Source organism: Rhinopithecus bieti, unplaced genomic scaffold, assembly GCF_001698545.2.
Source record: "Rhinopithecus bieti isolate Rb0 unplaced genomic scaffold, ASM169854v2 scaffold_50517, whole genome shotgun sequence".
In the NCBI taxonomy this organism is placed as follows: domain Eukaryota; kingdom Metazoa; phylum Chordata; class Mammalia; order Primates; family Cercopithecidae; genus Rhinopithecus; species Rhinopithecus bieti.
In genome coordinates, this window is record NW_016819943.1 from 621,549 (window position 1) to 647,733 (window position 26,185).

At 46.5% G+C, this 26,185-nt stretch overlaps 2 protein-coding genes across 6 annotated transcripts in view; both read left to right on the top strand.

Annotated features, from left to right (window-relative positions):
* Positions 1 to 6,407, top strand: part of SAG (S-antigen visual arrestin) — a 41,204-nt gene extending 34,797 nt beyond the window's left edge. The window contains exons 13-15 of the mRNA XM_017859365.1: positions 1,703 to 1,758; positions 5,766 to 5,775; positions 6,166 to 6,407. Coding sequence (XP_017714854.1) covers positions 1,703 to 1,758; positions 5,766 to 5,775; positions 6,166 to 6,271 — 172 coding nt within the window. The 3' untranslated portion in view covers positions 6,272 to 6,407. The remainder of the gene's footprint in view (positions 1 to 1,702; positions 1,759 to 5,765; positions 5,776 to 6,165) is intronic.
* A 7,735-nt stretch (positions 6,408 to 14,142) lies between these two features.
* DGKD (diacylglycerol kinase delta) overlaps positions 14,143 to 26,185 on the top strand; it is a 114,911-nt gene continuing 102,868 nt past the window's right edge. The window contains exon 1 of one of the 5 annotated variants that reach the window (XM_017859372.1): positions 14,143 to 14,708. In XM_017859372.1, coding sequence (XP_017714861.1) covers positions 14,673 to 14,708 — 36 coding nt within the window. In that variant the 5' untranslated portion in view covers positions 14,143 to 14,672. Of the gene's footprint in view, positions 14,709 to 16,034; positions 16,370 to 24,346; positions 24,371 to 26,185 lie in introns of those variants that run through there. The other 4 variants (XR_001882830.1, XM_017859371.1, XM_017859369.1 and 1 more) reach the window with 4 other exon arrangements.

Genomic DNA, 26,185 nt, shown 5'->3' on the forward strand with positions numbered 1-26,185 from the left:
TTTTTTTTTTTTTGTATTTTTTAGTAGAGACGGGGTTTCACCATGTTCGCCAGGATGGTCTCGATCTCCTGATCTTGTGATCCGCCCGTCTCGGCCTCCCAAAGTGCTGGGATTACAGGCTTGAGCCACCGCGCCTGGACTACCTTCACCATTTTAAAGTGCACAATTCGGTGGCATTAAATATGTTTATGCTGTTATGCAACCATCACCACTATCTAGTTCTAGAACATTTTATCACCCAAAAGAAAATGTCATACCCATTAACCAGTCACTCTCATTTTCCCTCCCTATAGTCTCTGACATAATCATTAATCTGTTCTCTATCTCTATAGATTTGCCTGTTCTGAATATTGTGTGTAAATGGGTTCATACAATATGTGGCCTTTTGTTATTGGTTTCTTTCACTTAGCATAGTGTCATTAGTGTGAGGTTTATCCATGTTGTAGCATGTACTAGTACTCCATTCCTTTTTATGGCTCAGTAATATTCCATTGCATGGATATACCACAGTTTGTTTATCCCATTCATCTGACGGTGGACATTTGGGTTGTTTCTACCTTTTGGTATTGCAGATAGTGACGGCTGCCTTTTTAAATTATGCACGAAGCAGTAGCAAGTTAAGAAATGTTTGAGACAAGCGTTGAGCTTATGTACTCCATCATCCCAACTCTTCTCATCTCCTTCCCTCACGTGGAGCCCAGGTTCCACCTTTTCTTTTAGACCCATCCGCTCCTGGGTCTGATGAGGGTGGCTTCATTGTAAAAAGAGGTGCTTGGGCTGGAGGTAAGCCTTGAGCAGAAGGCCCTGGGTCCTGGGTGAAGTGAGGGGTAGCCCTTCCTTTCATCCCCTCTCTTCACTTTTCCATTTGTCCCTTTCTCTAAATCTCCCTTCTACTTCCTTCCTTTGTTTTGTGTAAATTGCAAGTCGCCCCACAGCCCTTCAGCTTTTGGAATTCAGTGGATCCTGCTTGTCTCCGTTCTGCTCTGTAGCAAGAGACTGTGCCCAGCCAGCAACATACCAGCCTTGCAGAAATTGTAACATATGAAACATGGTGTATGGTGTTGCAAAGAGTATTTTTAAAAAATTGTTTCTTCAGGATGTCACCTCTTCCCCACTCACAGTATCAAGTCACCATACCTAGTAAACAGGAGTAAGGGAGACCTAAATAGACTAGCTGCCTCGGCCGTGCCTGTGTAAGTGAAGTTTCTGGAACCTTTCCAATTTCTACTTGACCATTTCCGTTTTGTTTTGTTTTTAATCCCACTGCAGGCTGGGTGTCGTGGCTCACGCCTATAATCCCAGCACTTTGGGAGGCCAAGGCTGGTGGAACACCTGAGGTCGGGAGTTTGAGACCAGTCTGGCCAATATGGTGAAACCCCATCTCTACTTTTCAAAATACAAAATTAGCCAGGTATGGGGCATGCATTTGTAGTCCCAGCTACTCGAGAGGCTGAGACAGGAGAATTGCTTGAACCCAGGAGGTGAAGGTTGCAGTGAGCCAAGATTGTGCCATTGCACTCCAGCCTGGGTGACAGAGCGAGACTCCATGTCAAAAAAAAGAAAAAAAAATCCCACTGCATTGTCTTGTCTTTCAGCTTGGGCCTGGGGATCTTTTGTGAATCTCCGCAGTCATAGGTCTGTGCTGTGTTACTTATAATTGTGTGTGTGTGTGTTCACACCAATCTTCGTTCTTTTTTTCTAGTGAAGTCGCCACTGAGGTCCCATTCCGCCTCATGCACCCTCAGCCTGAGGACCCAGGTCAGTTTTGTCCTTTTTTGGCTTTCTTTAATTATGTACTACTTGAAGATTTATTGTTGATGTATTTCTAGTCTTTCTTGACCACACCTTAGAGCATGAAGTGGCCAGGTATAAGAGGTTCCATGTCATCTACAAGGCGAATAGTCTGCGGGAAAGGGAGAGCCCATCTGTTCAGCCCTGAGCTGGGTAGATTATCCAACTTCAGCTGGAGTCTACAAGACGTAGCATCCTTGCTCTTGTATGGGGACAATCTCATGAGGTTTTATCAAGAATAATTTAAGAGCAGAAGCTCTGCTGTCAACAGACCTGGATTTAGAATTAAAGATGATTTAGGTAAAAACTCAATTTGAAAGCACAAGGATTTTGCATTTCATTTGGAAACGAAAGGCCTCATGTTTCATTTGAAAGCATTAACAGGCATTTAAAAGATTTTTTTTTTTTTTTTTTTTTGAGACAGAATCTCACTCTGTCACCTAGTTTGGAGTACAGTGGTATGATCAAGCTCATTGCAGACTCGACCTCCTGGGCTCAAGCCATCCTCCTACCTCAGCCTCTGAAGTAGCTGGAACTGCAGACATACCACCACCCTCAGCTAATGCTTTTGATTTTTAGTAGAGATGAGGTCTTGCCGTGTTGCTCAGGCTAGTCTTGAACTCCTGAGCTCAAGTGTTCTTTCTGCCTCATCTTCCCAAAGTGCTGGGATTACAGGCATGAGCCACTGCACCTGGCTGAAGATAACTTTTTTTTTTTTTTTTTTTGAGATGGAGTCTCACTCTGTCACCCAGGCTGGAGTGCAGTGGCAGAACCTCGGCTCACTGCAACCTCCGCCTCCCAGGTTCAAGTGATTCGCATGCCTCAGCCTCCTGAATAGCTGGGATTACAGGCGCCTGCCACCCCACCGGGCTAATTTTTGTATTTTTAGTAGAGACAGAGTTTCACCATGTTGGCCAGGCTGGTTTCAAACTCCTGACCTCAGGTGATCACCCGCGTCAGCCTCCCAAAGTGCTGGGATTACAGGTGTGAGTCACCGCGCCCGGCCTCAAGATAACTATTTTTGACAGTGGCAGTTATGATAAGAATACAGAAAATACTAGAAAAGAGGGTCAGGCTGGGTTCCTGACACCTCAGCTCAGTTGAATTGTAAATCTACTGGCTCTTGTATGGATACGAAACTATGCAATAGTTGTATGACTCTGAAAACATATTAAAAACCACTAGACTGTCCACTGTGAAAAGGTAAATTGTATGGTATATGAATTTGATCTCAATCATTCTCTTTCTAAAAAGGTAAATGAAGCAGCAAGTAATATAGGTGAAATCTCAGAAATTCTAAGGAAACATTTTCTTCACCTTGAGGCAGCTTAGTTGACAGGAAAGAAAAACAGATATGTCTAAATGAGACCTCTCCACAAGTATAGGAATAAGGGATATTTTAAGTAAAAGTGGTATAAACAAGCAGGGTTTATTTTTCTCATACTTTACAAATCGCTTTTCTATATTGATAGTGAAATGCCATTTAAACATTAGAATGAACCCTCACTATTCATTTTAGGTTTTGTCTCAACAGTACTTTGTTTCAAAGTAGCTTTTCCAAATATTTTGGATTCAGACCCTCAATGAACTTTTCCAAAACTGTCCCTCGGAGAAAAATGTAGTCTAGCTATATGTTTTCAATTCATTTATGCTTGTGTCATTAAAATACTACTTTTTAATGGTGTGAGATTAAGATGCTTTCTGGTTCCTTTCAAGCACATTAAAAAGATAGTCACTTGAGGATATGTCATAGTGTATGTTGGGTTGTTTTCTGGAATTTGAGTAGACTTTATGCCTTAATTTTTTTTTTTTTTTTTTTTTTTTAAGACAGAGTCTCTTTCTGTCACCCAGGGTAGAGTGCAGTGGTGCGATCTTGGTACACTGCAACCTCTGCCTCCCGAGTTCAAGTGATTCTCCTGTCTCAACCTCCCGAGTAGCTGGGATTACTGGTGTGTGCCACAATGCTCAGCTAATTTTTGTATATTTAGTAGAGATGGGTTTTCCCCATGTTGACCAGGCTGGTCTCAAACTCCTGGCCTCAGGTGATCTGCCCACCTCAGCCCCCCAAAGTGCTGGGATTACAGGCATGAGCCACCATGCCCAGCCTGACTTAATTTTTAAAAATTCTTTCTCCATATACAACTTTCACGTTCCAGTCATTATGACCTTAACAGCGAACATATCACAATGTCAGGATGAAACAATGATCTTTTGTACTGTGAGATTTCTGGGTGCAAAGGTTAAGACAAATCACCCCATGGTTTCCAGAGATATGAGATAGATATGAGATAGATGAGATTTCTAGAGATAAATGCCATCTCTCCTGTCTTCTCTGCCTAGTTCTCGGCTCCCTGAGTCTAGGCTGGTAAGATTCTAAGCAGAGAAAGCATAAGCTATATGTAGTTAAACCCTGCTGGAGCCTGGGGGCCAAGCAGTTTGTGCGTAATAAGTGCTGTGACATGCTACCAAGTTTGTATTGTCCCCTGTCAAGGGCATCTGTACTGAATCCAAAGATGCTGATTTGATTCATCCTCGTTGTCTACCTCTGCAAGGCGGATGGTCCCACTTAGTGTCATTTCTTCGCTTAGCACTGTGGGCTGCAGGGCATTTCTTGCCCAGGGGATGTTTTGACAAGCTGGCCTCTCTAGGGCCCCTGTACGTAGCGACCCTCATAGACAGTCCCTCCCAGAGGGACCCACTTCCAGGTGGGTACCAGAGACAAGAGCAGGGGTTCACCATCAAATTGCCACTGTGCTCCCCAAAACTAGGTGGGCAGAAAGCTAAAAAAGAACAAAAACCATTCAAATTAATAGCAGTTAGTCTGGGGATACAACACATGTGAAAACATAACCCAACAACAACAAAATCAATGTGTTAACAGAAATTGAAAACTTTGTGACTAGGGGTTGGTCCTCAAGCTTTAATGCACACGCCAGCCCTGGGGTGCTGGTGAACGTCAAGTCCCAGGTCTCAGCCCTCTGAAGCCTGACAGATGGAGGTGCCAGGGCGCACATGCTCATGGCACCCTGGCGACCCTGACCTCGATGAGGTCCAGAGGACATGGAAGGTGGGGAAGCCAAGGCAGGTGGATCACTTGAGGTCAGGAGTTCGAGATCAGCCTGGCCAACACGGTAAAACCCCATCTCTACTAAAAATACAAAAATTAGCCAGGCGTGGTGGTGGGCGCCTGTAATCCCAGCTACTTGGGAGGTTAAGACAGGAGAATCACTTGAATGGAGACAGAGGTTGCAGTGAGCCAAGACTGTGCCACTTCACTCCAGCCTGGGCAACAGAGCGAGATGCCATCTCAAATAAATAAATAAATAAATAGTAAGAAATGAGAAGCGACACCAGAGGGGGCAAGGCTGATCAGGGAAAGCATCCTAGAGGTGAGACTGGGAGGGTTTCATTTGAGGAGGTGAGGGTTGTGGCACATTGTAAAGGAAGCAGTGATTTAAAATGCAAGGAGAGGCCAGGCGCAGTGGCTCATGCCTGTAATCCCAGCACTTGGGAGGCCGAGGCGGGCAGATCACTTGAGGTCAGGAGTTTGAGACCAGCCTGGCCAACATAGCTGAAACCCTGTCTCTACTAAAGATACAAAAATTAGCCAGGCGTAATGGCGCATGCCTGAAATTCCAGCTACTCAGGAGGCTGAGGCATGAGAATCTCTTGAAACCAGGAGGCAAAGGTTGCAGTGAGCAGAGATCGTGTCACTGCATTCCAGCCTGGGTGACACAGTGAGACTCAGTCTCAAATAAAATAAAATGCAAGGAGAAAAGCTGTTCAAGTGGGAAAGGCAGGGAGGCAGGAATTACACGCAGTGATCCTGAATTACCTGTATCTAGGCCTTATCTCTCAAACCGTAAAGTCACCTAAAAGGGAGACATTTTCTAGGTACAGCTATGATATAGAATTTATACTAACAAATGTCTCTCTCTCCCTCTTCCCTGCCTCCCTTTAATTACTGCTTACAGCTAAGGAAAGGTGAGTGAGCCTCTTGAATGTGGCCCTGACTTGCCCTGTGCCCTGGGACCTTCTCCTCCAGCACAAACCCCTCTTTGAGTCTTTTCACATATCCCAAGCTCTCTGGCCGGCTCAGGAGGCACATCTGCTACTTCCCGTCTGCTCCCTAGTGCTTACGGCACGCGCGCACCGTTACGCTGGGCTTGCCCACTCTGTGCGTGCCTTTCTTTTCTCCCACTGGTGCTAGTTAAAGGAATTTTAAACAGAGCCTTGAGGAAAATGACGTGCTCCCAGGTTCTATCATGGGGAAAACCTTGATCAGTTCCTTTGTTGCAAAAATATCAAGGATCTTGTTTCAGTTTCAGCTTCAAAGGGCGTGCAATGATCAAAATGTTGTTTGTTTTATTTTAGTTACCAGGATGCAAATTTAGTTTTTGAGGAGTTTGCTCGGCATAATCTGAAAGATGCAGGAGAAGCTGAGGAGGGGAAGAGAGACAAGAATGACGTTGATGAGTGAAGATGTCAGTTCAGGATGCCGGAAAATGACCTGTAGTTACCAGTGCAAAGCCCCACAGTTTAGCCCTTTGGAGTTATGCTACGTATGAAAGGATGAGTCCTCTTCTGAGAAATAAAGCTTGTTTGTTCTCCTCTGAGTCATGAGTTGGTTGATTTGTTGGGGAGGCCGAGTTGATGACATGACACAGAAGCTGCCACCTTTAGGGCCCCTGGAGTCAGAGGGTTGGTGAGGGGAGGCCAGCCTTCCACAGAAGGGCTCACCACTGGCCCATGAGGGACAGAATGTGCTTACCAGGTGGGGCCCTTGGTGCATCCAGGGGCTTTCCTAGGAGTCCCAATCTGAGGTGTTTCTCTGGAAACAGTGCCTGCCTGCCTGCCTGCCTGCCTGCCTGCCTGCCTTCCTTCCTTCCTTCCTTCCTTCCTTCCTTCCTTCCTTCCTTGTTTCGCTCTTGTTGCTCAGGCTGGAGTGCAGTGGCATGATCTCGGCTCACTGCAACCTCTGCCTCCCGGATTCAAGCGATTCTCCTGTCTCAGCCTCCTGAGTAGCTGAGATTACAGGCACGTCCCACAAGCCCGCCTAATTTTTTGTATTTTTATTAGAGACAGGGTTTCACCATGTTAGCCAGGCTGGTCTCAAACTGCTGACCTCAGGTGATCCACCCACCTCGGGCTCCCAAAGTGCTGGGATTACAGGCATGAGCCACCGGGCCTGGCCTGGTGTGTATGTTTCTAATTACCTGACCAGTCCCAACTTTCAGGCCCTAAAGAGCCTCCCAAGTTAAACAGGGCAGAGAACACCTGTGGACAAAAATACTCTTGGTTACTGATTCAACTTTTGGGTCCAGGTGCCTGTTTGAGCTTTGGGTTGTTGGTTAAGATCTATTCAACACAAGAAACAAAATCAGATTTGGTCAACTTAAGGTGGGGAGAAGGAATGTTGTGGGAGGACCCCGGTTTGGTCAGAGAACTGAAGGACGAACCTGAGCTGCCGCACCTGGGGTGAGCAGGAATCAGAGAAGCTCCAGGGGTCAGGGACCCACTCTCCCGGGCGGCTATTCATGCGGCTCCGCACCACACGCTCCCAGCTCTGCGTCTCTTGGTCCCAGTGGGCAGTTATTGGGAAGGAGAATCCAACTGGCTCAGCTTTGGCTGGGAGATTCAACACCCCATGGCCAGCGATGGCAGAGCCCAGCCCTGAAGATGGAGAATCCCAGAAAAAGGGGTTGTGAGTCACGTGGGCTTAGTGTGTGCTTCACTGAGATTGGGCATGAAAGGCATAGGGGAGAGCACTCTGAATGTCAGGGAGGAAGGTGAGCTGCAGGTGGAGGAGGAATAATAGAGGCGATACCAGGGGCCTTTCCTTTGTGGGGTCCCTTCCTGCCCTGAGGTACCCACCGGGCCTGCTGCTGATGGCATAGATACTGAACAGGCTCATGGCGGCCAAGGAGAGGTTGGGGATGCGTAGGCTCTGGTCCATCTCTGGTCCATGCTTTAAGGGAGCAGGGTAAAGGGGGGTTGGAGATTCCTCCACAGTTCAACCCACTCACAGAAGGCAGAGGGTGCCTTCTGTGATGGGGACCCTCACTTCTAGATGGGGAGCACACATGGCTCAGCCTTCTGGGATGGAATGTGGCGACAGAGGGCTGGCCAGGGCATGGGTTCCATACACATGAAGGTTCCCAACATCTGGGGTTGTTGAGCAGGATTCCAGCTGTTTGGGTCCTGCAGATTGGGATTTAGATGAAGAGGCTCCACTTGGGAAGCTTGGATGGGATCCCAGACAAAACGAGGTGTGGACCCGTGTGTTGACTCAGGCATCTTGGCATTGGGAGGAGGATTTAAAATACACTAGACTACAGATTGGTCCTTCAGGCTGTGGGTTAGCAGGATCAGACACAGTTCCTCCTTCTTTTTCTCTCTGTGCTAAGGCAATGGTGCATAACCATTTTAACCCATGCTCCCCTCAGGGCACGCAGGCAAGGGACGGCCAGGATGGCACACTCCTCTGAGGATTCTCAAAGCTGTTCCCCATTGCACTGAGTCCTTCCCCTGCCCTCTGCCACAGTACACAGGCTGCTGTGTTTGGCTCCTGTTAGAGCTCTTGGGCTAGCCCAGGGCCTGGGATTCTATCCCGTGGTGCCTGGTGCAAGGTCCAGCCCGTTGGTTCCTGCATTGCTTGACCCCAGGACATCCTAAGTCAGGGTGGACGTTAATAAGCCCGACCTTTGGAACTATGTGGGTGAGAGAGCCGGAGAGAGGGGCTGGAAGACCAATCTCTGGAGACCAGAGGTCAGAACAGCCCTTGCCCTCCTAGTTATTTTGGTGCCAAAACGTCTGGACACGCCCTCCAGGTGTTGGCTTGTTTATGGCCTGCAGCTGGCCACGCTGGGGAGGGAGGTGGGGAAGGAAGCGAGCCGCCAGCTGCCCTAAGCAGAAAGTGGAAGCTTGGCTCAGCTCAGCCTGCACATGTGTGGGGCTGTCTACTGGCATGCAGTGTCCCTTGGTATCAGGAGGCAGGAAGTCTATGTGTAGGTTGAATGTATGGCCCAGAGTTTTTGGGACAGGTGCAGCGCAAGAAACGGGGTACAGAGCAGCTGAAGGTGCTGCATGGAGAAAGTTCTGCAACCAGCAATGAAGGGCTGGAGAAGGGGGATCCCTGCCACTGATGTAGCTTCTACCTTGTGCCAAGTACTTCACATCTGACGTCTAACCATTCCAGTAGTAGTTATAAATCAGTAGCATCATTCCCATTCCTTAGATGAGGAAATTGCGGTTCAGAGAGGTTATGTACCTTACACAAGGTCACACAGCTGGTGAGAGTCAAGGCTTAAATGCTAGTGTCCCTCAGTCTGTAACTAGACCTTTGCCCACTGTATGGTGCTGAATGGAAGTAGGAGAGTTTGGTGGAGTCGGGGGAGGGAGATTAGCAGTTAGGGTTTAACAACTGCCCTTGGCCCTTGCTATTTTTTTCCATCGAAATTTTCAGGCCGGGCGTGGTGGCTCATGACTGTAATCCCAGGACTTTGGGAGGCCGAGGCGGGCGGATCACAAGGTCAGGAATTCAAGACCAGCCTGGCCAACATGGAGAAACCCGTCTCTACTAAACATACAAAAAAATTAGCCAGGCATGGTGGTAGCTACCTGTAATCCCAGCTACTCAGGAGGCTGAGGCAGGAGAATCGTTTGAATCCAAGAGATGGAGAATGCAGCGAGCCCAGACAGTGCCATTGCATTCCAGCCTGGGCAACAGAGCGAGACTCCGTCTCAAAAAAAAAAAAAGAAAGAAAAAGAAATTTTCATTGAGAGAATTGCGTATTCACATGCAGTTGTGAGGGGTAATACAGAGAGACCCCAGGAACCCTTTACCCTATTTCCTCCAGTGGCAGCATCGTGTAAAGCTATAGTGCAGTATCACACCGGGGTATCGACATGGGTCCGGTCTGCTCATCTCGGATCTCCACAACTGGACTTGTACTTGTATGTGTATTTAGTTCTCTGCAATTTTGTCACCTGTGTAATTTCTTTTTAGGGTGTCTGTTTTCTATTCCTTTAACATTTAAAAAACCTTTCTTCCTTCCACTTTAATTTCACAGGACTGAGTCGCATTCACTGATCTTTGAGGAGTAGGGCAGGTGCGGGGTGGGAGTTGGGGACATTTGGAAATGTGTGTGGTGGTTTTTTGGTTTTCACATGCTTGGAGACCAGAAGCTCTATGTCACATGCAATGGAGAAACGTGCTGCTCCAAATGTCAATCATGACCCTAGTTGAGGGTAAAAATTGGATGATTCCCATGTTTTCAAGTTTCCCGTTCATATTCTCCAATGTGAAGTGGTTCTTTCTGACAAGAGTTGTGCCTCTTCACTGACCTGCCACAAAGAAGGATTAGGCTGGACGTGAAATGTGTTATTACTGCCACCTTGATATGCCCTCAAGGTGGGGTAGACTCGGGAGCAGGCTGTTGTTAGAGATGATTCATAGTGTGACTCATTCAATAAAGCAGCACCGGAGGGAATGTGCTCTTCCAGGCCACCACTTTGGGGGAGTTGATGTCTCAGCCCTTCCTGAGATCTCCAGGGGAACCGCACTGTGCGCTCACGGGGAGAACAAAAAAGCTGCTTCATCATCAAAGAACATTTATGCCAGTTTTCTTTGCTTTAAGAACATAATTTTTACCAAGCCTAATCCTCTCTTTTTAAAATACATTTTTTATTTTGCATAGTTTTAGATTTACAGAAAAGTTGCAAAGATGTTATGGTGAGGTCCCCCACACCCCAAAGCCCCTATTATTAACCCTTACATGAGTAGGGTACATTTGCCATACTGAATGACTCAAATTTTGTTTTCAGTAATACATATATTTCTTTCCAACTTTTATTTTAGATCCAGGGGGTACATGTGCAGGTTTGTTACATGGGTAAATTGCATGTCATGAGGGTTTGGTGTTCAGATACTTTTGTCACCCAAGTAATCAGCGCAATAATCCCCGATAGGTAGTTCTTCAATCCTCACCCTCCTCCTACCTGGGAATCAATATTGACAATAATTTAATTATTATTAAACTAAAGCCCTGTACTTAATTCCAATTTCCTCAGCTTTTACCTAATTTCCTTTTTCTGTTCTGGGATCCCATCTAGGATCCCACGTGACGTTTAGTCATCATGTCTCCTTGGCTCCTCTTGGCTGTGACAATCTCAGTATTTTCTGGTAATTGCAGATTTCCTCCTCTCCAGCCACGGTTTCTGCTTCTTAACCACCAAGTTCATGCCCTTGCTTCTAAAATGATGAGTTCTGGGGCCCAGATGTCCCCTGAGCTCCTAACAGGTGTAGGCAACAGCATTTTAATGGCCTCCCTGTTTTCTTGTCTTCTCTCCCCTGGATCATTCTCTGCCCAGATACAGGAGTTCCTCTGCTTTCCAAAACCCCCTTGCCAGCTCCAGTGCCCACAGGACTGAAGTCCTTGCCTCACAGCAGGGCCGGGAGGCTACTCTGCATCCTGGCGTGGCTGCTCACCTCCCTGCCTCCTGCACCTACCTTGCTACCGGCTTCACCTAAATCCGTCACCCGCTCTGCTCACCTGGTAGGGGGTAGTCTCCCCCTTTTTGTGTTATCCTGGGAAATTCCCTTCATATCTGGCCTCTCCATTCCAATTCTAAACCCTGCTCAGGTCACCCGGTTCCCCCGCGGAATGAAGGAATGAACTCTTTCTTCCCCGGTGTGTCCCTGCCCCTCTGTAGCCTTGCTCACCCCCAGGGTTTTGCTTCTGTGTATCACTCCACATGTAGTTAATTGATAGAAAAGTTCCAACCCTGTGGGGAGGCTGGAGCCCTTTGTGCCTGCATGAGTTCTCTAAGGCTGCCAGAGCACTGCACCACAGGCTGGGCGGCTTCCACCACAGAAATTGAAGCTCTCAGTTCTGGTGGCTGGAAGTCCAAGATCACGGTGTCAGCAGGGGGAGTTCCATTGGAGGCCTCTCTCCTTGGCTTGTAGATGCCACCATCGGAGGCCTCTCTCCTTGGCTTGTAGATGCCATCTTCTCCCTGTGTCTTCACATGGGCTGCCCTCTGTGTGTGTCTGTGTTCTCATCTCCTCTTCTTATGAGGACGCCAGTCATACCGGATTAGGGACCACCCCTGTGACCTCATTTTAACTTCATTACCTTTTTAAAAACCTTAACTCCAAATGCAGTTACATGCTGAGGTACTGGGGGTTAGGACTTCAACATACGGATGACAGGAAGGCACAGTTCAGCATGCGACTGTGCTGCAGAACTTTCTGGGGGGACGGAGGAAGTGTTCTGTATTTGTGCTATCCAGAGTGGCAGCTGCTAAGCCACATGCAGCTTACTGAGTCCTTGAAATGTGGCTCATGTGACTGAGGAACAGAATGTTTAATTTTAACTGAAATTTAAGTAGCCACATGTGGCTAGTGGCTAGCACCCTGGTGCACCCTGGGGCCTTTGGCCTGTCCCAGACTGTGCCTGCTTTAGGCCTTGTCCTCCTCTGTCCTGGCTGTGAGCCCATGCCCCTGGCCGTGTCCCCATGCCAGATGCCACTCTGCAGCCCCCAGTCACTGCCCAGGGCGGCGGGGCCAGCGAATGCCGATAGGCAGGCGGGGTCTCTAGCAGCAGCCCTTTGACGGGGCGAGGGCACACCTGGGCAGCCCCTTACTGATTTGCCCCTCAGAACAGGGCAGACAGTGGACAGCATTTCCTCTGGGTGGCACCAAGTCCTGCTCCACCTGGATGGCACCAAAAACTCGGCTGATCTTATCTCCAGCTGCGCTTCCCCCTCTTCTGCCCAGAGCAGGGCTGGACCCCAACCCGCCCACTATCCAGCAGCCCCCCTGGGAAACCTGGGGCTCGTCCCTGTCACCTCTGTCTCCCTCCAGTCGCTGGTCACTCCCCACCTGGATCTCAGTCCACATCTCTATCTCTCAGCAGCTCGGTAATCCAGGGTGTCCACCTGCCCTGATAACTTCAAAGCCCGGATCACAGGCCCCAGCGTGGTGACCCAGCCCCGCCCAGGGTTAAATCCCTCAAGGGCTTCCTGCTGCCTTCCAACCCCTTATCTGGTTTCCAAAGCCCGCTTCGACCTGCCCGCCCCGAGGCTCATATCTTAATGCCGTTTTCCTTGCTCTAAGCACCAGCTTCCCTTTCTTCCCTCGTCTTCGCCCAACACAAGTTCTTTCTTACCTCCAGGCCTTTGCACGAATCTGGTCTCTGCCCAGAACACGATTCCCTCTCTAGTCACAACTCCTGCTCACATTTTCCATCTCTCCTTAAGAACCGTTTTCTCCAGGAAGCCTTCCCAGATGGAGCGGTGCATCCCAGTTCTTGTGTCCCGAGGCCCGTCCCAGTACCGGGGTCTCTTTCCAGCACGCGCGCGCGCATTCGAGCTCGCCCCAAACTCGGCCACACAAGGCTGGGCAGGACAGACGCTGCCCCGGCCTGCCGCAGGTTACCTACATTCTGATGCAGAAGAGTAGAGATGTTTTAAGAAGTGAACATAGAAACAAGAACACAAACGGCGTTCCAGAAAGAACACACAGAAGCCACGGCCGGGAGAGGTGGGCGGGGGACCCCGGGACGCTTCAGGTGGGGGCGGGGAGGGGCCGCGCCGCGCCGTCTGCAGCTGCGCACAAGGCCGGCAGGGGGCGCGCGCGGGGAGAGGCGGGAGCGCCACCGGCCCGGCCCGGACCCGCCTCGGCCGCCTCCCGCCGGCGCCCCGCCCCCGCCGCGTGCGCCGCCCGCTGGCCCCGGGCAGCCATGGCGGGCGGCGGCGGGCGCCCCTCCGCGGGTCCGCGCAACCGCCTCCGCGCCGCCGCCCGAGGAGTCCGTCCCGAACAGCGAGCCGGAGCGGAGCCCCGGCTTCCCCACAGAAAGCTCATCCCGCAAGGTGGTCACGGTCGGGCCAGAATTCCGAACCAGAAGGTGAGGTTCCGCCGGCGCGGCGGCCCCGGGGCGGGCGCCGCCCTTCACGCCGCGGCAGCCCCAGCGAGGCCCCGTCGGCCTGCCGAGCGGCCGCCCCAGGGCCCGCCCCGGCCCGGTCTGGGGTCCGCGGGCGTCACCCCGCTTTCAGTCGAGGCGTGGACCCCGCCCGCTTGTAAGGGCCGGCGGCCCGGGGCGGAGCGCGGCGGTCCGACGGACGGCGGGCGGCCGGCCGGGCCGGGGCAGGGGGGCGCGCAGGTGGCCGCTTCCGGGGGCCCGGCCCGCGCTTGGCCGGGGGCGCGCGACGAGTTGGGCCGCGAGGACCCGGAGGAAACTGAGGCCTAGATGCAGGGGACTGCGCTCGTACCACCGAGCGGGTCCCACGCGGGGGCTCCCGGCTGCGCCCCGCGGGCGTGCGCGGTCCCCAAACCCCGGTTCTGCACGTTTCTCAGGAGCGGTCGGGTGGTGTCCCGCGAGTGCCCTGCAGACTTCCCTGTGGTGCTCTCAGAAGTCCGCTCGGACCCGGGTGCGAGGGATCACCCCTTCACCCCTTCATCACAAAAGGAAAGGAAGGGATGCGCGTTCAGTGACCGTCTCTCTCAGCAAAGCCGGGACCGCGCACCCGCTTGGCACCCAACTCTCCACTGAGAACTCCGAACGCTAAATATTAGATAAAGACGCACGTCCTTTTTGCAGGAGGAAAGTTGCACCGTTTGTTTTCCCGTTGTGCTTCCTATTGAAAACTGCTTACGGTTTTTGCTCCAGGTGAGCCCGCCCGGTTAGAACACTGCTTCCTCAGGCAGGTGGCTGGACAGGTGGCCGTGAGGAGGCTGGGTCCGTGGGGCAGCGCTGGCAGATCCGGTTGGCACGGACATTCTCCTCCTGCTGCAGTGCGCTTTTCCTCCGGGGCGGGTTAGGTTCAGCCGGTCCTTTCACCGTGGGAGCCTTCTCTTCTGTCAGCCTTTGATACCTGCGATGGGGGAACCTGAAGTCCTAACATGTTACAAACAGGTTTGTTGTGAAGTGCTCCAGTTATTCAGCAAATAGGTACGATACACCTGCTTTGTTCCGGGTGTAACAGTAACAGTAGTAATAATAATGATAGCAATAGCAAATAACAATTTTTTAATACCGTCTATGTGCCAGGCAATTTCTTGGGTTAGCTTTACAGCACTTGACGTGGTTAGTTTATTAGTACTGGTGAGAACCCAATGAGGTGGATGCTATCATCTCCGCCTTTTGAAATTGGAATAGAAGTAGAGTCAAGGTTAAATGACTTGCCCAGGGTGTCACAGGTCGTAAATGTGGATCTGGATTGGAACCATGGTCAAGACCTTAAGATGGAAGGTAGTTTCTACACCTAGGGGTTCTCAGTCTAGTGGGGAGATGGACACCTGGGCATCTGATATGACAACATTTTAAGTGCTGTGGAAACTCGGGGCAGAGACTCCCCTGGGGAGGCAGGAGAGGTTTTCTTTAAGGTGAGATCTTGAGGGATAAGGAATTCGCCAGGCTAAGTGGGTAAGAAATGGCTTTCTACATATTTGAACGTTGTGTCTAGAGCTTTAGGCACAACTGTGAAATGATCAGAAGTTGGGCCAGAGGTGGATCACGTTGATTAGACTTAGAGGTTGGAAGGGTTAGTTAAGGCTGAATTTCGAAGGGCTGGTCCTTTGAGGGGTTTGCTTTTTGGCGGTGGGCAAGAGGTGGCCACAGAGGGTTGTTCAAAGCATGGGGGTGATGGACCAGATGTGCTTTTGGGAAGGTCTCCACATAGCCCTAAATGGTGCTGATGGGACTTGCTTTCTCCTGTTGCCCAGGCAAGGTGCTGACCAGGGTGGGGTAGATCTTGTGATTTAAAAGGTTGATTAAGAACAAGATTGTGTTGAGAGAGATTTGATTCCTGAGAGATTCCAGTGTTCAGAATTTTGTTGGTTAGGAGGTGTTTTTGCTTTCCTTCTTTTTTCTCCTAAAACAATAGCTGCTATACCAGCTGTTCTGGTTGAGGAGGAGTGATGGGTAGACTGTTAAAAATACACCCCGAGGACTTAGAGTTTCTGAATACAGTCACATCTGCTGTACAGATAGCTTAAGGCTGATTTTTCTTCTGAGTTGTTAAGAGATTGTCAGAATGTGGGAATGCGAGGTTGACTGTATGTAATAGCTCTATTTTTTTTTTTTTCCCAGCAGATAAGCCATTCACAAAATTCTTCTGGTATCTATGGTACATAATAGAAATATCAAAAATGGTATGGGGTGGCAGTCTGAGTCTAAAAAGAAAAACAACTCACCTTAAGTATTTAGAACAGAAGGAATATAACGTAGGGGAGTGGTCACACAGGTGGTGGGAGTACTGAGAATGCAGGCTGCAGTGAGGCAAGCCGGAGATGAGGCAACAAGCAGGAAACCGCTGCCACCCCTAAGCTGGAGGGTGAAGGAAGGAGATGGCATTTCAGACTTCAGGGACAGCTGTCACCCACCAAAAACTGGGGTCACAAGGGGTCCACCTGGCAGTGGCTGGACGCTTGCAAGGGCACAGCTGCTGCTGCAGATGTACTGTTCCCCTTCTGCCTGGGAACCCTGTCCTGGCTGGGGTCACCTCCTCCACAACTTGGACTGGAGCAGAAGGACAAAGAATGGATCTGAGGACAAGCTGGCCCAGGACCAAAACTGTATGTATGTCAGGCTTTTAAAATATTAGTCTAGTGCAAGTCAGAGCTGTCTTAATGAAGAGAAGAACAAAGAGAATGTCTTAGGACAGTGCTCCTCAAATTTTAATGTGCAGATTCATCCCCTAGGGATCTTGTTGAAATGATGATTATGGTTGAGTAGGTCTAGGGTGGGTGGGGCCTTAGAATGTGCATTTCTTTTTATTTTTATTTTCTTTTTGAGACAAAGTCTTACTTTGTCAGCCAGGCTGGAATGCAGTGATGTGATCTCAGCTACTGCAACCTTTGCCTCCAGGGCTCAAATGATTTTCCTGCCTCAGCCTCCCAAGTAGCTGGGACTACAGGCAGATGCCACCATGCCTGGCTAATTTTTGTATTTTGTTGTAGAGATGGAGTCTTGCCATATTCCCCATCCTGGTCTCAAACTCCTGAGCTCAAGTAATACACCCACCTCAGCCTCCCAAAGTGCTGGGATTATAAGCTTGAGCCAATGCACCTGGCAGAATATGCATTTCTAACAAGCTCCCAGAAGATGCTGATGCTGCTGGTCCATGGACCACACTTTGAAATACAAGACCTTATGGCACACATGTAAAAAGAAGCCTCTTCAAACTTCAAATAATTCTTCAGGTTATAGATCTTTAGCATATTGAAAATTTGATCTGTGCAGATTTGTGATGGCCATTTGTCAGTTTAGTGTTTCATGCGTGTCTGATTTTTTAATATATTCGAGCTCTATAGAGTTGAAGCTGCCCCCAGCAAAGACATTACTTCATTTGTATTTCCTGACCACAGTACACAGTAATGACTCTGTAGAACTGCACAGCTAGAATGGAAAGAAAGAAAATGTAGCTAACACACCAACCAGTACATTCCCCAGCACATTATAAGGTATTTTGAAATTTCGGTCAAGAACTGTGTAATTCTGCGAAGCTATCAGTTAAAAGAGTTTAATTTATTTGAAAGTTTCTAAAAAGTTAACTTTTTTTGGATATGAGCATGAAAGTGCTTGGATTCCTGATTTTAAATTTAAACAAAGCATTTTTTTCCATTGTGAAATGAAGACTAGTAAAAATTAGGTTAAAGGTTTAAGTTGTAAAAAACTTAAAAAAATACACCCCAGTTTTATGAGATATAATTCACATGGAATACAGTTCACTCATTTAAAGCATATAGTTCAGGGGTTGTTAGTATATTTGCTGTTGTGCAACCATCTGCACAATTTTAGAACATTTTCATCACCCCGTTTCCTCTCAACTCCCTCAACCATAGGCAACCAGAATCTACTTTCTGTCTCTGTGTTCGCTGATTCTGGTCGTAAAAATGAAATCATACAATATGTGTTCTGGCTTCTTTCACTTAGCATGATATTTTCAAGGTTCATCCATGTCATAGCATGTATCGGTACTTCATTTCTTCTTTTTGTTACTGGGTAGTATTCTATTATACAGATACACTGCATTTTATTTATCCATTTATCAGTTGATGGACATTTGAGTTATTTCTACTTTTTGGCTATTCTGGATAATGCTGCTATGAACATTCATGTACATGTTTTTGTGTGGACGTTGGTTTTCATTTATCTTGGCTATATACCTAGGAGTGGAAGTGCTGGGCCATATGGTAATACTACTGGACTATTTTCCAAAGCTACCGTACCATTTTACATTCCCACCAGCTGTGTATGAGGAGGATGGAATTTTTCCACATCCTTGGCAGTACCTGTTATTATCTGTCTTTTGATAGTAGCCATCCTAGTAGGTATGAAGTAATGTAGAAGGTTTTTAATACCATTTTATTATTGGATTTCAGAGTCTAAACTTTGGTGTCAGATAAAGTTGCCTCAGACTCTGTGCTTCTAGTTATGAAGCATGTGATTGTGGACAGGGCATCTAAACCTCTCTTAAGACTTGGTTTCCTCATCTGTAAACATGGAAAATGTTAGTTCTTGGGTTGGTTGTAGTGACAGTAAATGTTGACTGTGTGTTCCTGAGCCTCAGTTTCCATGTCTGTAAAATAGAAATAACAGTTGTCATATCCATAAAATAGGAATGGGGATGTTAACTCATAGAACTAAATGGGATAATCTGTATAGAACACCTAACATAGTGGCCGACGTATAGTAAGTGATCACTAAATGGTTGCTTTTGATTATTTTTTGTCTTTCTGATTGTTCTTTTTTTATCCCAGATAGGAATCATTTCCCTGACTCCATTTTTCTTCAGCTCAAGCTGGTCTGAGTCTCCATCTGTGGGCTCCAGAAGAGCAAATACAAACAAATCTGGCTGAAAATTAACAAAGACCATTTTTAAAAGAAATTGTTAATTTATTGAGTACTAGTGGGAATATCATGGCTAGGTATTATATTTTTTATTTCACTGGTTCAGTTTAACAGCAAATATTTGAGATCTTAACATTGTTAATTGTTGTGCGAGGCACTAGGGGTATCTTATTGAATAACAACAGCAACAAAAATTTTTAGAGATGATAGTCTAGAAGACATTAATAAAACAATCACGCCGTTAGTATAAAGTTGTGATGGGGACCGGTGCTGATGAGGAGAGAGCCAGAATACTTTGAGAGGACATCATAGGTAAATTTGACCTGATATCAGGGAGGTCTGGGAGGGCTTCTTGAGGCAGTGACTGGCTGGGGTCTGAAAGGTGAGTAGGGAGCAGTGACTTCTGCTTCTGGCAGTGGTGGGCTGAGTAACTGAGGAGCCAGTCTGCCAAGCACAGTCTGCTAATGAGATGATGCTGAATTTCTGGACTAGGATCTGGGGAGACTGAAGGTCTGTGGAAGTGAGTGTGGTATTTGGGGCTGCTTTTGACCTTGGAATCTATAGTGGCATCTGTAGTGGGTTTGGCATCTCTTCCAAATTTGATCCACCTAGAACTTCAGGATGCAGGTATAATAAGATATTAGTTAAATATCTTTTAAAAATATTTTCTTTCTTTTTTTTTTGAGACAGGGTCTTGCTCGGTTGTCCAGGGTGGGGTGCAGCGGCATACTGCAGTCTCTAACTGGGTTCAGGCAATCCTGCCTCAGCCACCTGAGTAGCTGGGACTCCAGATGCGTTCCATGATGCCTGGCTAATTTAAAAACAAATTTTTGTGGAGACGGGGGTCTCACTATGTTGCCCATGCTTGGGGTCTCAAACTCCTGGGCTCAAGTGATCCTCCCCCTTTGGCTTCCCAAAGTGCTAGAATTACAGACAGGAGCTACTGTGCCTGGCCAAAAATTTTTGTTTTGAGCTGGGGTCTTGCTGTATTCCCCAGGCTGGTCTCAAACTCCTGGGCTCAAGTGGTCCTCCTGCTTCAGGCTTCTGAGTAGCTGGGAGTGTAGCTGCTGTGCCTGGCTAATTAAATATTTTGAGAGTAAATCATGAACTTAGGAGAAACTCTAAATCCAGTGTTGGTGTCTTTATAAGAGAAAGGGGAGGGAGATTTGACAGAAAGACATATAGAGAAAAAGGTTATGGGAAAACAGAGCGTGAGATTAGAGTTCTGTTGATGCAAACCAAGGAATGCCTGGGGCCACTAGAAGCTGGAAGAGATAACAGATGGAATCTCCCCTAGAGCCTTCAGACAGAGTGCGGCCCTTCTGATCCCTTGATCTCGGACTTCCAGCCCCCAGAGCAGGGAGACAGTCAAGTTTTTTTTTTTTTTTTCAAGTTTTGTTTTAAGCCTTGAAGTTTTGTGGCAGCCCTAGGGGACGAACACTGGGCCGTGAACAAAACAAACATGGGAGCCGAGAGGCTGAGCCCTGTGAGACTGTCCGGGTGCTTTAACACGGCTGAGGCACCGGCACCCAGTTCTGCCAAAGGGCAACAGTCCTGGGTGACACCCTCCCCTCACAATTTGGATTGGGATCCCAAGAAGCCACTTCCAAGGAATGCGCATGAGGCAGAAGTAAGACTTTGGAAGGACTGCAGCCCTGCTTCACATCACCTCAGTCCTCTGAAATTAAAGTAATCCCAGTGTACTAGTGTCTCCAGATTCCCAACAGAAACAAACTTTAATCCTCTCTAGAGGGAGAGGCCTCTAATGACTTTCACAAGTCTGTTTGTAAATTCATTATTGTGCATACAGTAAAAAAAATAGACACCCAGGGAGGCAAAGGCACTTGAGTTAAAACCAGTAGAAACAATAGACTATTATAGACAGATCAGCAGGGCTTCCAGATACCAGACACAGACTTTACAACAACTATGCTTATTGTGTTTAAGGAGATATGAGATCAGATTGAGAGTTTTGACAGAGAACTAGAAACTATAGAAAAGAACCAAATGAAAATTCTAGTCCACACTGGCATGGCTCACACCTATAATCTCAGCACTTCCGGACTGAGGCAGGTGGATCATTTGAGGTCACGAGTTTGAGACCAGCCTGGCCCACATGGCAAGATCCCGCCTCTACTAAAGATAAATTTTTTTTTTTTTTTTTTGGGGACTGAGTCTCACTCTTGTTACCTAGGCTGTAGTGCAGTGGCATGATCTCGGCTCACTGCAACCTTTGCCTCCCGGCTTCAAGCAATTCTCCTGCCTCAGCCTCCCAAGTAGCTGGGATTACAGGTGCCCATCACCACGCCCAGCTAATTTTTTGGTATTTTTAGTAGAGACGGAGTCCCATTGTGTTGGCTGAGCTGGTCTCGACCTCCTGACCTCAGGTGATCTGCCTGCCTCTGCTTCCCAAAGTGCTGGGATTACAGGTGTGAGCCACCGCACCCAGCCAATAAAAGAAAATTCTAAAATGGAAAAACATAATAATCAAAATTAACCCAAAAAAGAGCAGATTAGACCCAGGCTGAAAAAGTTGTGTGACCCAGAAGATAGCTCAGAAGAAAATACCCACAAGGAAGCCTGGAGACATAAAAAATGGAAAAATTTGGAGAGGGTAGGAGACAGATACAGTAAAAAGGTCTTACTTGTATTTAATTGTCACAAGAGAGGAGAGGTGAGAGAAAATTGAGGAGACACAATATTTGACAAGATAATGTGGCCAGCTGCGGTGGCTCACACCTGTAATCCCAGCAGTTTGGGATGCTGAGGTGGGCGGATCGCTTGAGGTCAGGAGTTCAAGACCAGCCTGGCCAACATGATGAAACCCTGTGTCTACTAAAAGTGTTAAAATTAGCCAGGCATGGTGGTAGATGCCTGTAATCCCAGCTACTCGGGGGGCTGAGGCAGGAGAATCACTTGAACCCGGGAAGTGGAAGTTGCAGTGAGCTGAGACCATGCCATTGCACTACAGCCTGGGTGACAAGAGCGAAACTCTGTCTTAAATAAAAAAAAAAGAAAGAAAAGATAATACCTGAGAATTTCCTGCAACAAATAACAGGGACCATCCACAGATTCGGTAGCCGTATGAACTGAAAGAACCATATCTAATCAATTCCTGATACACCCCTGTGCTCTGCATAATGATGTTTCCAGATGATGGTCCACATGGATAAAGATGATCCCATAAGATTATAATGGAGCTGAAAAATTCATATTGTCTAGTGACGTGGTAGCTGTTACAATGTTGTAGGGCAATGAATTACCTATGCGTTTGTGGTGATGCTGGTATAAACAGACCTACTGAACTGCAAGGGGTAGGAAAGTGTAACACATACAATTATATACAGTACATAATAATTGATAATGATAATAAACAACTTTGTTACTGGTTTATATATTTACTATTCACACTTTCTATTATTTTAGAGTATATTCCTTCTACTTATAGAAAAAAGAAAAACAAATTGTAAAACTGCCTCAGGCAGGTCCTTCAGGAGGTATCCAGAAGAAGGCATTGTTATCATAGGAGGTGACAGCTCCATGTGTGTCATTGTCCCTGAAGACTTTCCACTGGAGACGGAAGGCAATAATATTGATGATCCTGACTCTCTGTAGGTCTAGGCTAATGTGTGTGTTTGTTTCTTAGTTTTTAACAAAAATATTTAAGAAATAAAATAATTTAAAAAATTAAAATAGAAAAAAGGTTATAGAATAAGGATATAAAGAAAATACTTTTGTACAGGTGTACAATGTGTGTGTGTTTCAAGCTAAATGTTACTACAAAAGAGTCAAAAAATTAAAAGTTTATAAAGTAAAAATGTTACAGCAAGTTAAGGTTAATTTGTTATTGAAGAAAGTCTTTAAAAAAAATGTAGTGTAGCCTAAGTGTACAGTGTTTATAAAGCATACAGTACTGGTTAGTAGTGTCCTAGGCCATTACATTCACTCACCAGTCACTCACTCACTCATCCAGAGCAACTTCCATCCCTGCAAGCTCCAGTTACGGTAAGTACCCTATACAGGTGTACCATTCTAAAAATCTTTTATGACATATTTTAACAGTACCTTTTCTATGTTTAGTTATATTTAGATACACAAATATTTGCTATTGAGTTATAGTTGCCTACAGTGTCAGCACAATCATGTGCTATACTGGTTTGTAGTCTAGGAGCAATCGGCTATGCCATACAGATTAGGTGTGTGCCATCTAGGATTGTGAAAGTACACTCTATGATGTTCACATAGGATGAAATCGCCTAGTAATACATTTCTCAGAATATATCCTCATTGTTAAGTAACCGATGACTGTAAGCACTGTTGAAAACCACAGATGAAGAGAAAGAGAAAGGCGGAGGTTGCAGTGAGTTGAGATCACACCACTGCACTTCAGCCTGGGCAACAGAACAAGACTTCGCTTCTAAAAACAAAAACCAAACAAAAAAAGAGTGACAGCTGTGTTCTTAACAGAAACAATGGAAACCAAAAGTCTATTGAAATTTAAGTGCTCAAAGAAACTGTGAACCCAGAATTCTGTATGCAGCAAAAATGTCCTTCAGAAAATACGGTTGAAATAAAGACACTTTCGTATAAACAAAACAATGTTTTGCTAGCAGACCCACACTAAAGGAAACATTAAGTGTTTTTTGTTTGTTTTGGCTAAAGGAAAATGAGCTCAAGTTAAACGTTAGAGTTGTAGGAAGGAATGGAGACTTAAAAAGGGTTTCTATGTGGAAAAGACATTTCTATGTGGAAAATGATTATTAACTATAAAAATTATGCCTTTGGGTTTAAAATATATATAATTAAAATACATGACTTGTCATGTAGGTTAGAAAGGAGGCAAATGGAGGAGAACTTCTCTAAGGCCTTTGCATTTCCAGGAAGAAGAACAAAGATCCAATTATATTAGACAAGTCAGGGATGCATGTTGTATGTAATCTGTGTCGTGGCCACCACAATTGTGATAGTGTGTGTTATCTAAGCTAAACAAGAAAAATAGAATCAGGGATTCTAAATCTGACGGAAGGCAAGAAAGGAGGGAAAACACTGAATAATTGGGACAAAGAGAAAGCAAATAGTAAGTTAGTAGACTGAAATCCCAGTATATCAGTGATCACATTAAATGTAAGTGGACATAAATGCTCCAGTTAAAATACAGAGGTTGTGAGATGGGATACAAAAGCAAATCCTGACTAGGCTATTTGAAAGAGATACATTTAAAATATAAGGATATTAAAAGATTGAAAGTAAAAGAATAGGAAAAGATACTATGCAAACACTAACCAAAAGAAACTTGGTGTAACTATTTGAGTATCAAAGTAGATCATAAGGGAAAAATTATGAGTAGAGATAAAGATATACTAATAAATGAGAAAAAGTTCATTTTGGATATAATAATTTAAAATGTGAAAGTAATAATTTCAAAATATATGAAAGAAAAGTTAACATACTTGTAAGGGAAACAAGTTCATAATCATCCTGAAATATTTTAACACACCTGTCTTACATGCTATGCATCAAGTAGACAAAGAAATTTGTAAAAATGTAGAATTGAACAACAACATAAGTACTAAATTTTTTTTTTTTTTTTTTTTTTTAGAAACGGAGTTTCGCTCTGTTGCCCAGACTGGAGTGCAATGGCACAATCTCTGCTCACTGCAACCTCCACCTCCCAGGTTCAAGTGATTCCCCTGCCTCAGCCTCCCGAGTAACTGGGACTACAGGTGTGTATCACCATGCCTGGCTAATTTTTGTATTTTTAGTAGAGACGGGAGTCTCACCATCTTGGTCAGGCTGGTCTCGAACTCCTGACCTCAGGTGATCCACCTGCCTCGGCCTCCCAAAGTGTTGGGATTACAGGCATGAGCCACTGCACCTGCCACAAGTACTAAACTTGACCTAATGGAAATATGTAGAACACTGTACCTAACAATTGTAGAATCTAAGTTTTTTTCCAATATACAGGCACATTTGTCAAAATTCACTATATGCTGGCCGTAACGCAAGTCTCAACAACTTTCAAAGAGTTGAAATTGTATAGAGTATGTTCTCTGACAACAGCAGCATTAAGTCAGGTTCAATAAAAAGAATGTCTCAATATATTTGGAAATTTTAGATACCTATTTCTAAGTAACTTATGAGTCACAGAAAGCTTAAATATTTTGGGTTGAACAATAGCAAATATGTATATATAAAATGGGGTACAGCTGAAGTCATGTTTAGAGGGAAATTTATAGCTTAAAATACTTACGTTAGTAAAGAAGACATGCTGAAAATCAGGTAGTTAGAATAGCAACACATTAAGCTCAAAGGAAATAGAGTATTTTTTAAAAGGATTTATAAAAGAATGAGGAGGAGGAGGTTGCTGATCAAAGAGGTATGCAAAGGCCCTGTGGCAAGAGGGAGCTTGGGGGAAATCTTGGGGCTGAAAGAAGGCTATGTTGATTAGGGCTGGTAAGCATCCGGAGCCCTTGGTTGGGACATGACACTGGAGAGGGTTGGAGGCTGTGTTAGGGAGCTCTGCCTTTTCCCCCAGAGCAGTGGGATGCTACTGCTTTAAGATTTTAGGAAGGAGAATGACCTAATCGGATCGTGGTTGAAAAGATGGCTCTAGCTGTGCTGCGGTTGACTGAGTGGATGCTGGCTGACCCAATGCAGTGAGAGATGCTGGCAGCCTGGGCCTGGCCTTGTGGCTGTGGCGATGGGGGAAGTAGCTGGGTTTGAGAGATGCTGAGGAGGTGACATTGTGAGAACTCAGTGATGGTTTGGTGTGGGTGCTGGGGGAGAGGAGATTTGTGATTCCTGTGATGAGCTGGATCATGGAACTCTTCTGTGATTTAATGAGCTGTGGTTGAGGACAGCTTTGGGGGATTTTGCTGTTGCCTAGCTCCGCTGCTTGCTATCCTGGAACCTCTTATTCTCCACTACCCCAATTTTGCCAATAAGTGACATAGATTCAGCAGTTCGGTGGCCTGCTGGTGTGCAGTGAAGCCATATAGGTCTCACTGAACCCAGATAGGGCCTCCTTTGTCCCTCCCCAGCCCCCAGTCATGCAGCCGCAGTGAGGATGGTTCATCTGAGCCTGAGAGTGAGGGCAGTGTGATGGGGTCAGGACCCGGTCGGGTGCTGGGGCCATTGGCTTTTGGAGGTGGGCAGAGGAGAAGGAGGAGGACTAGTCAAAAAAGGAAGGACTGTCAGGGGAGGAGAAAGAGGAAGGCGGTGCAGAGAAGCCCCAGAACCAGTACGGTTTACCCCTAAATACCTTAGTGTATGTCCCCACAAAATGAGGATATTTTCATATATAACAATACCATTATACCTGAAAAAAATTTTTAACATTTAATATCCGGATCATTTTCAGATTTCCCCAGTTTAACCAGAAATGTGATTTATGACCTTTCTTTTGGGAACCAGGTACCCATCAAGTTTTATGCATTATATTTGGTTATTGTTATCTCTTTAGTTCGTTAAATTAGAATAGCTTCCACTGTCCTCTCTTCCTGTTCCCTACCTGCCTATGACATCAAGTTTTTCAAGAG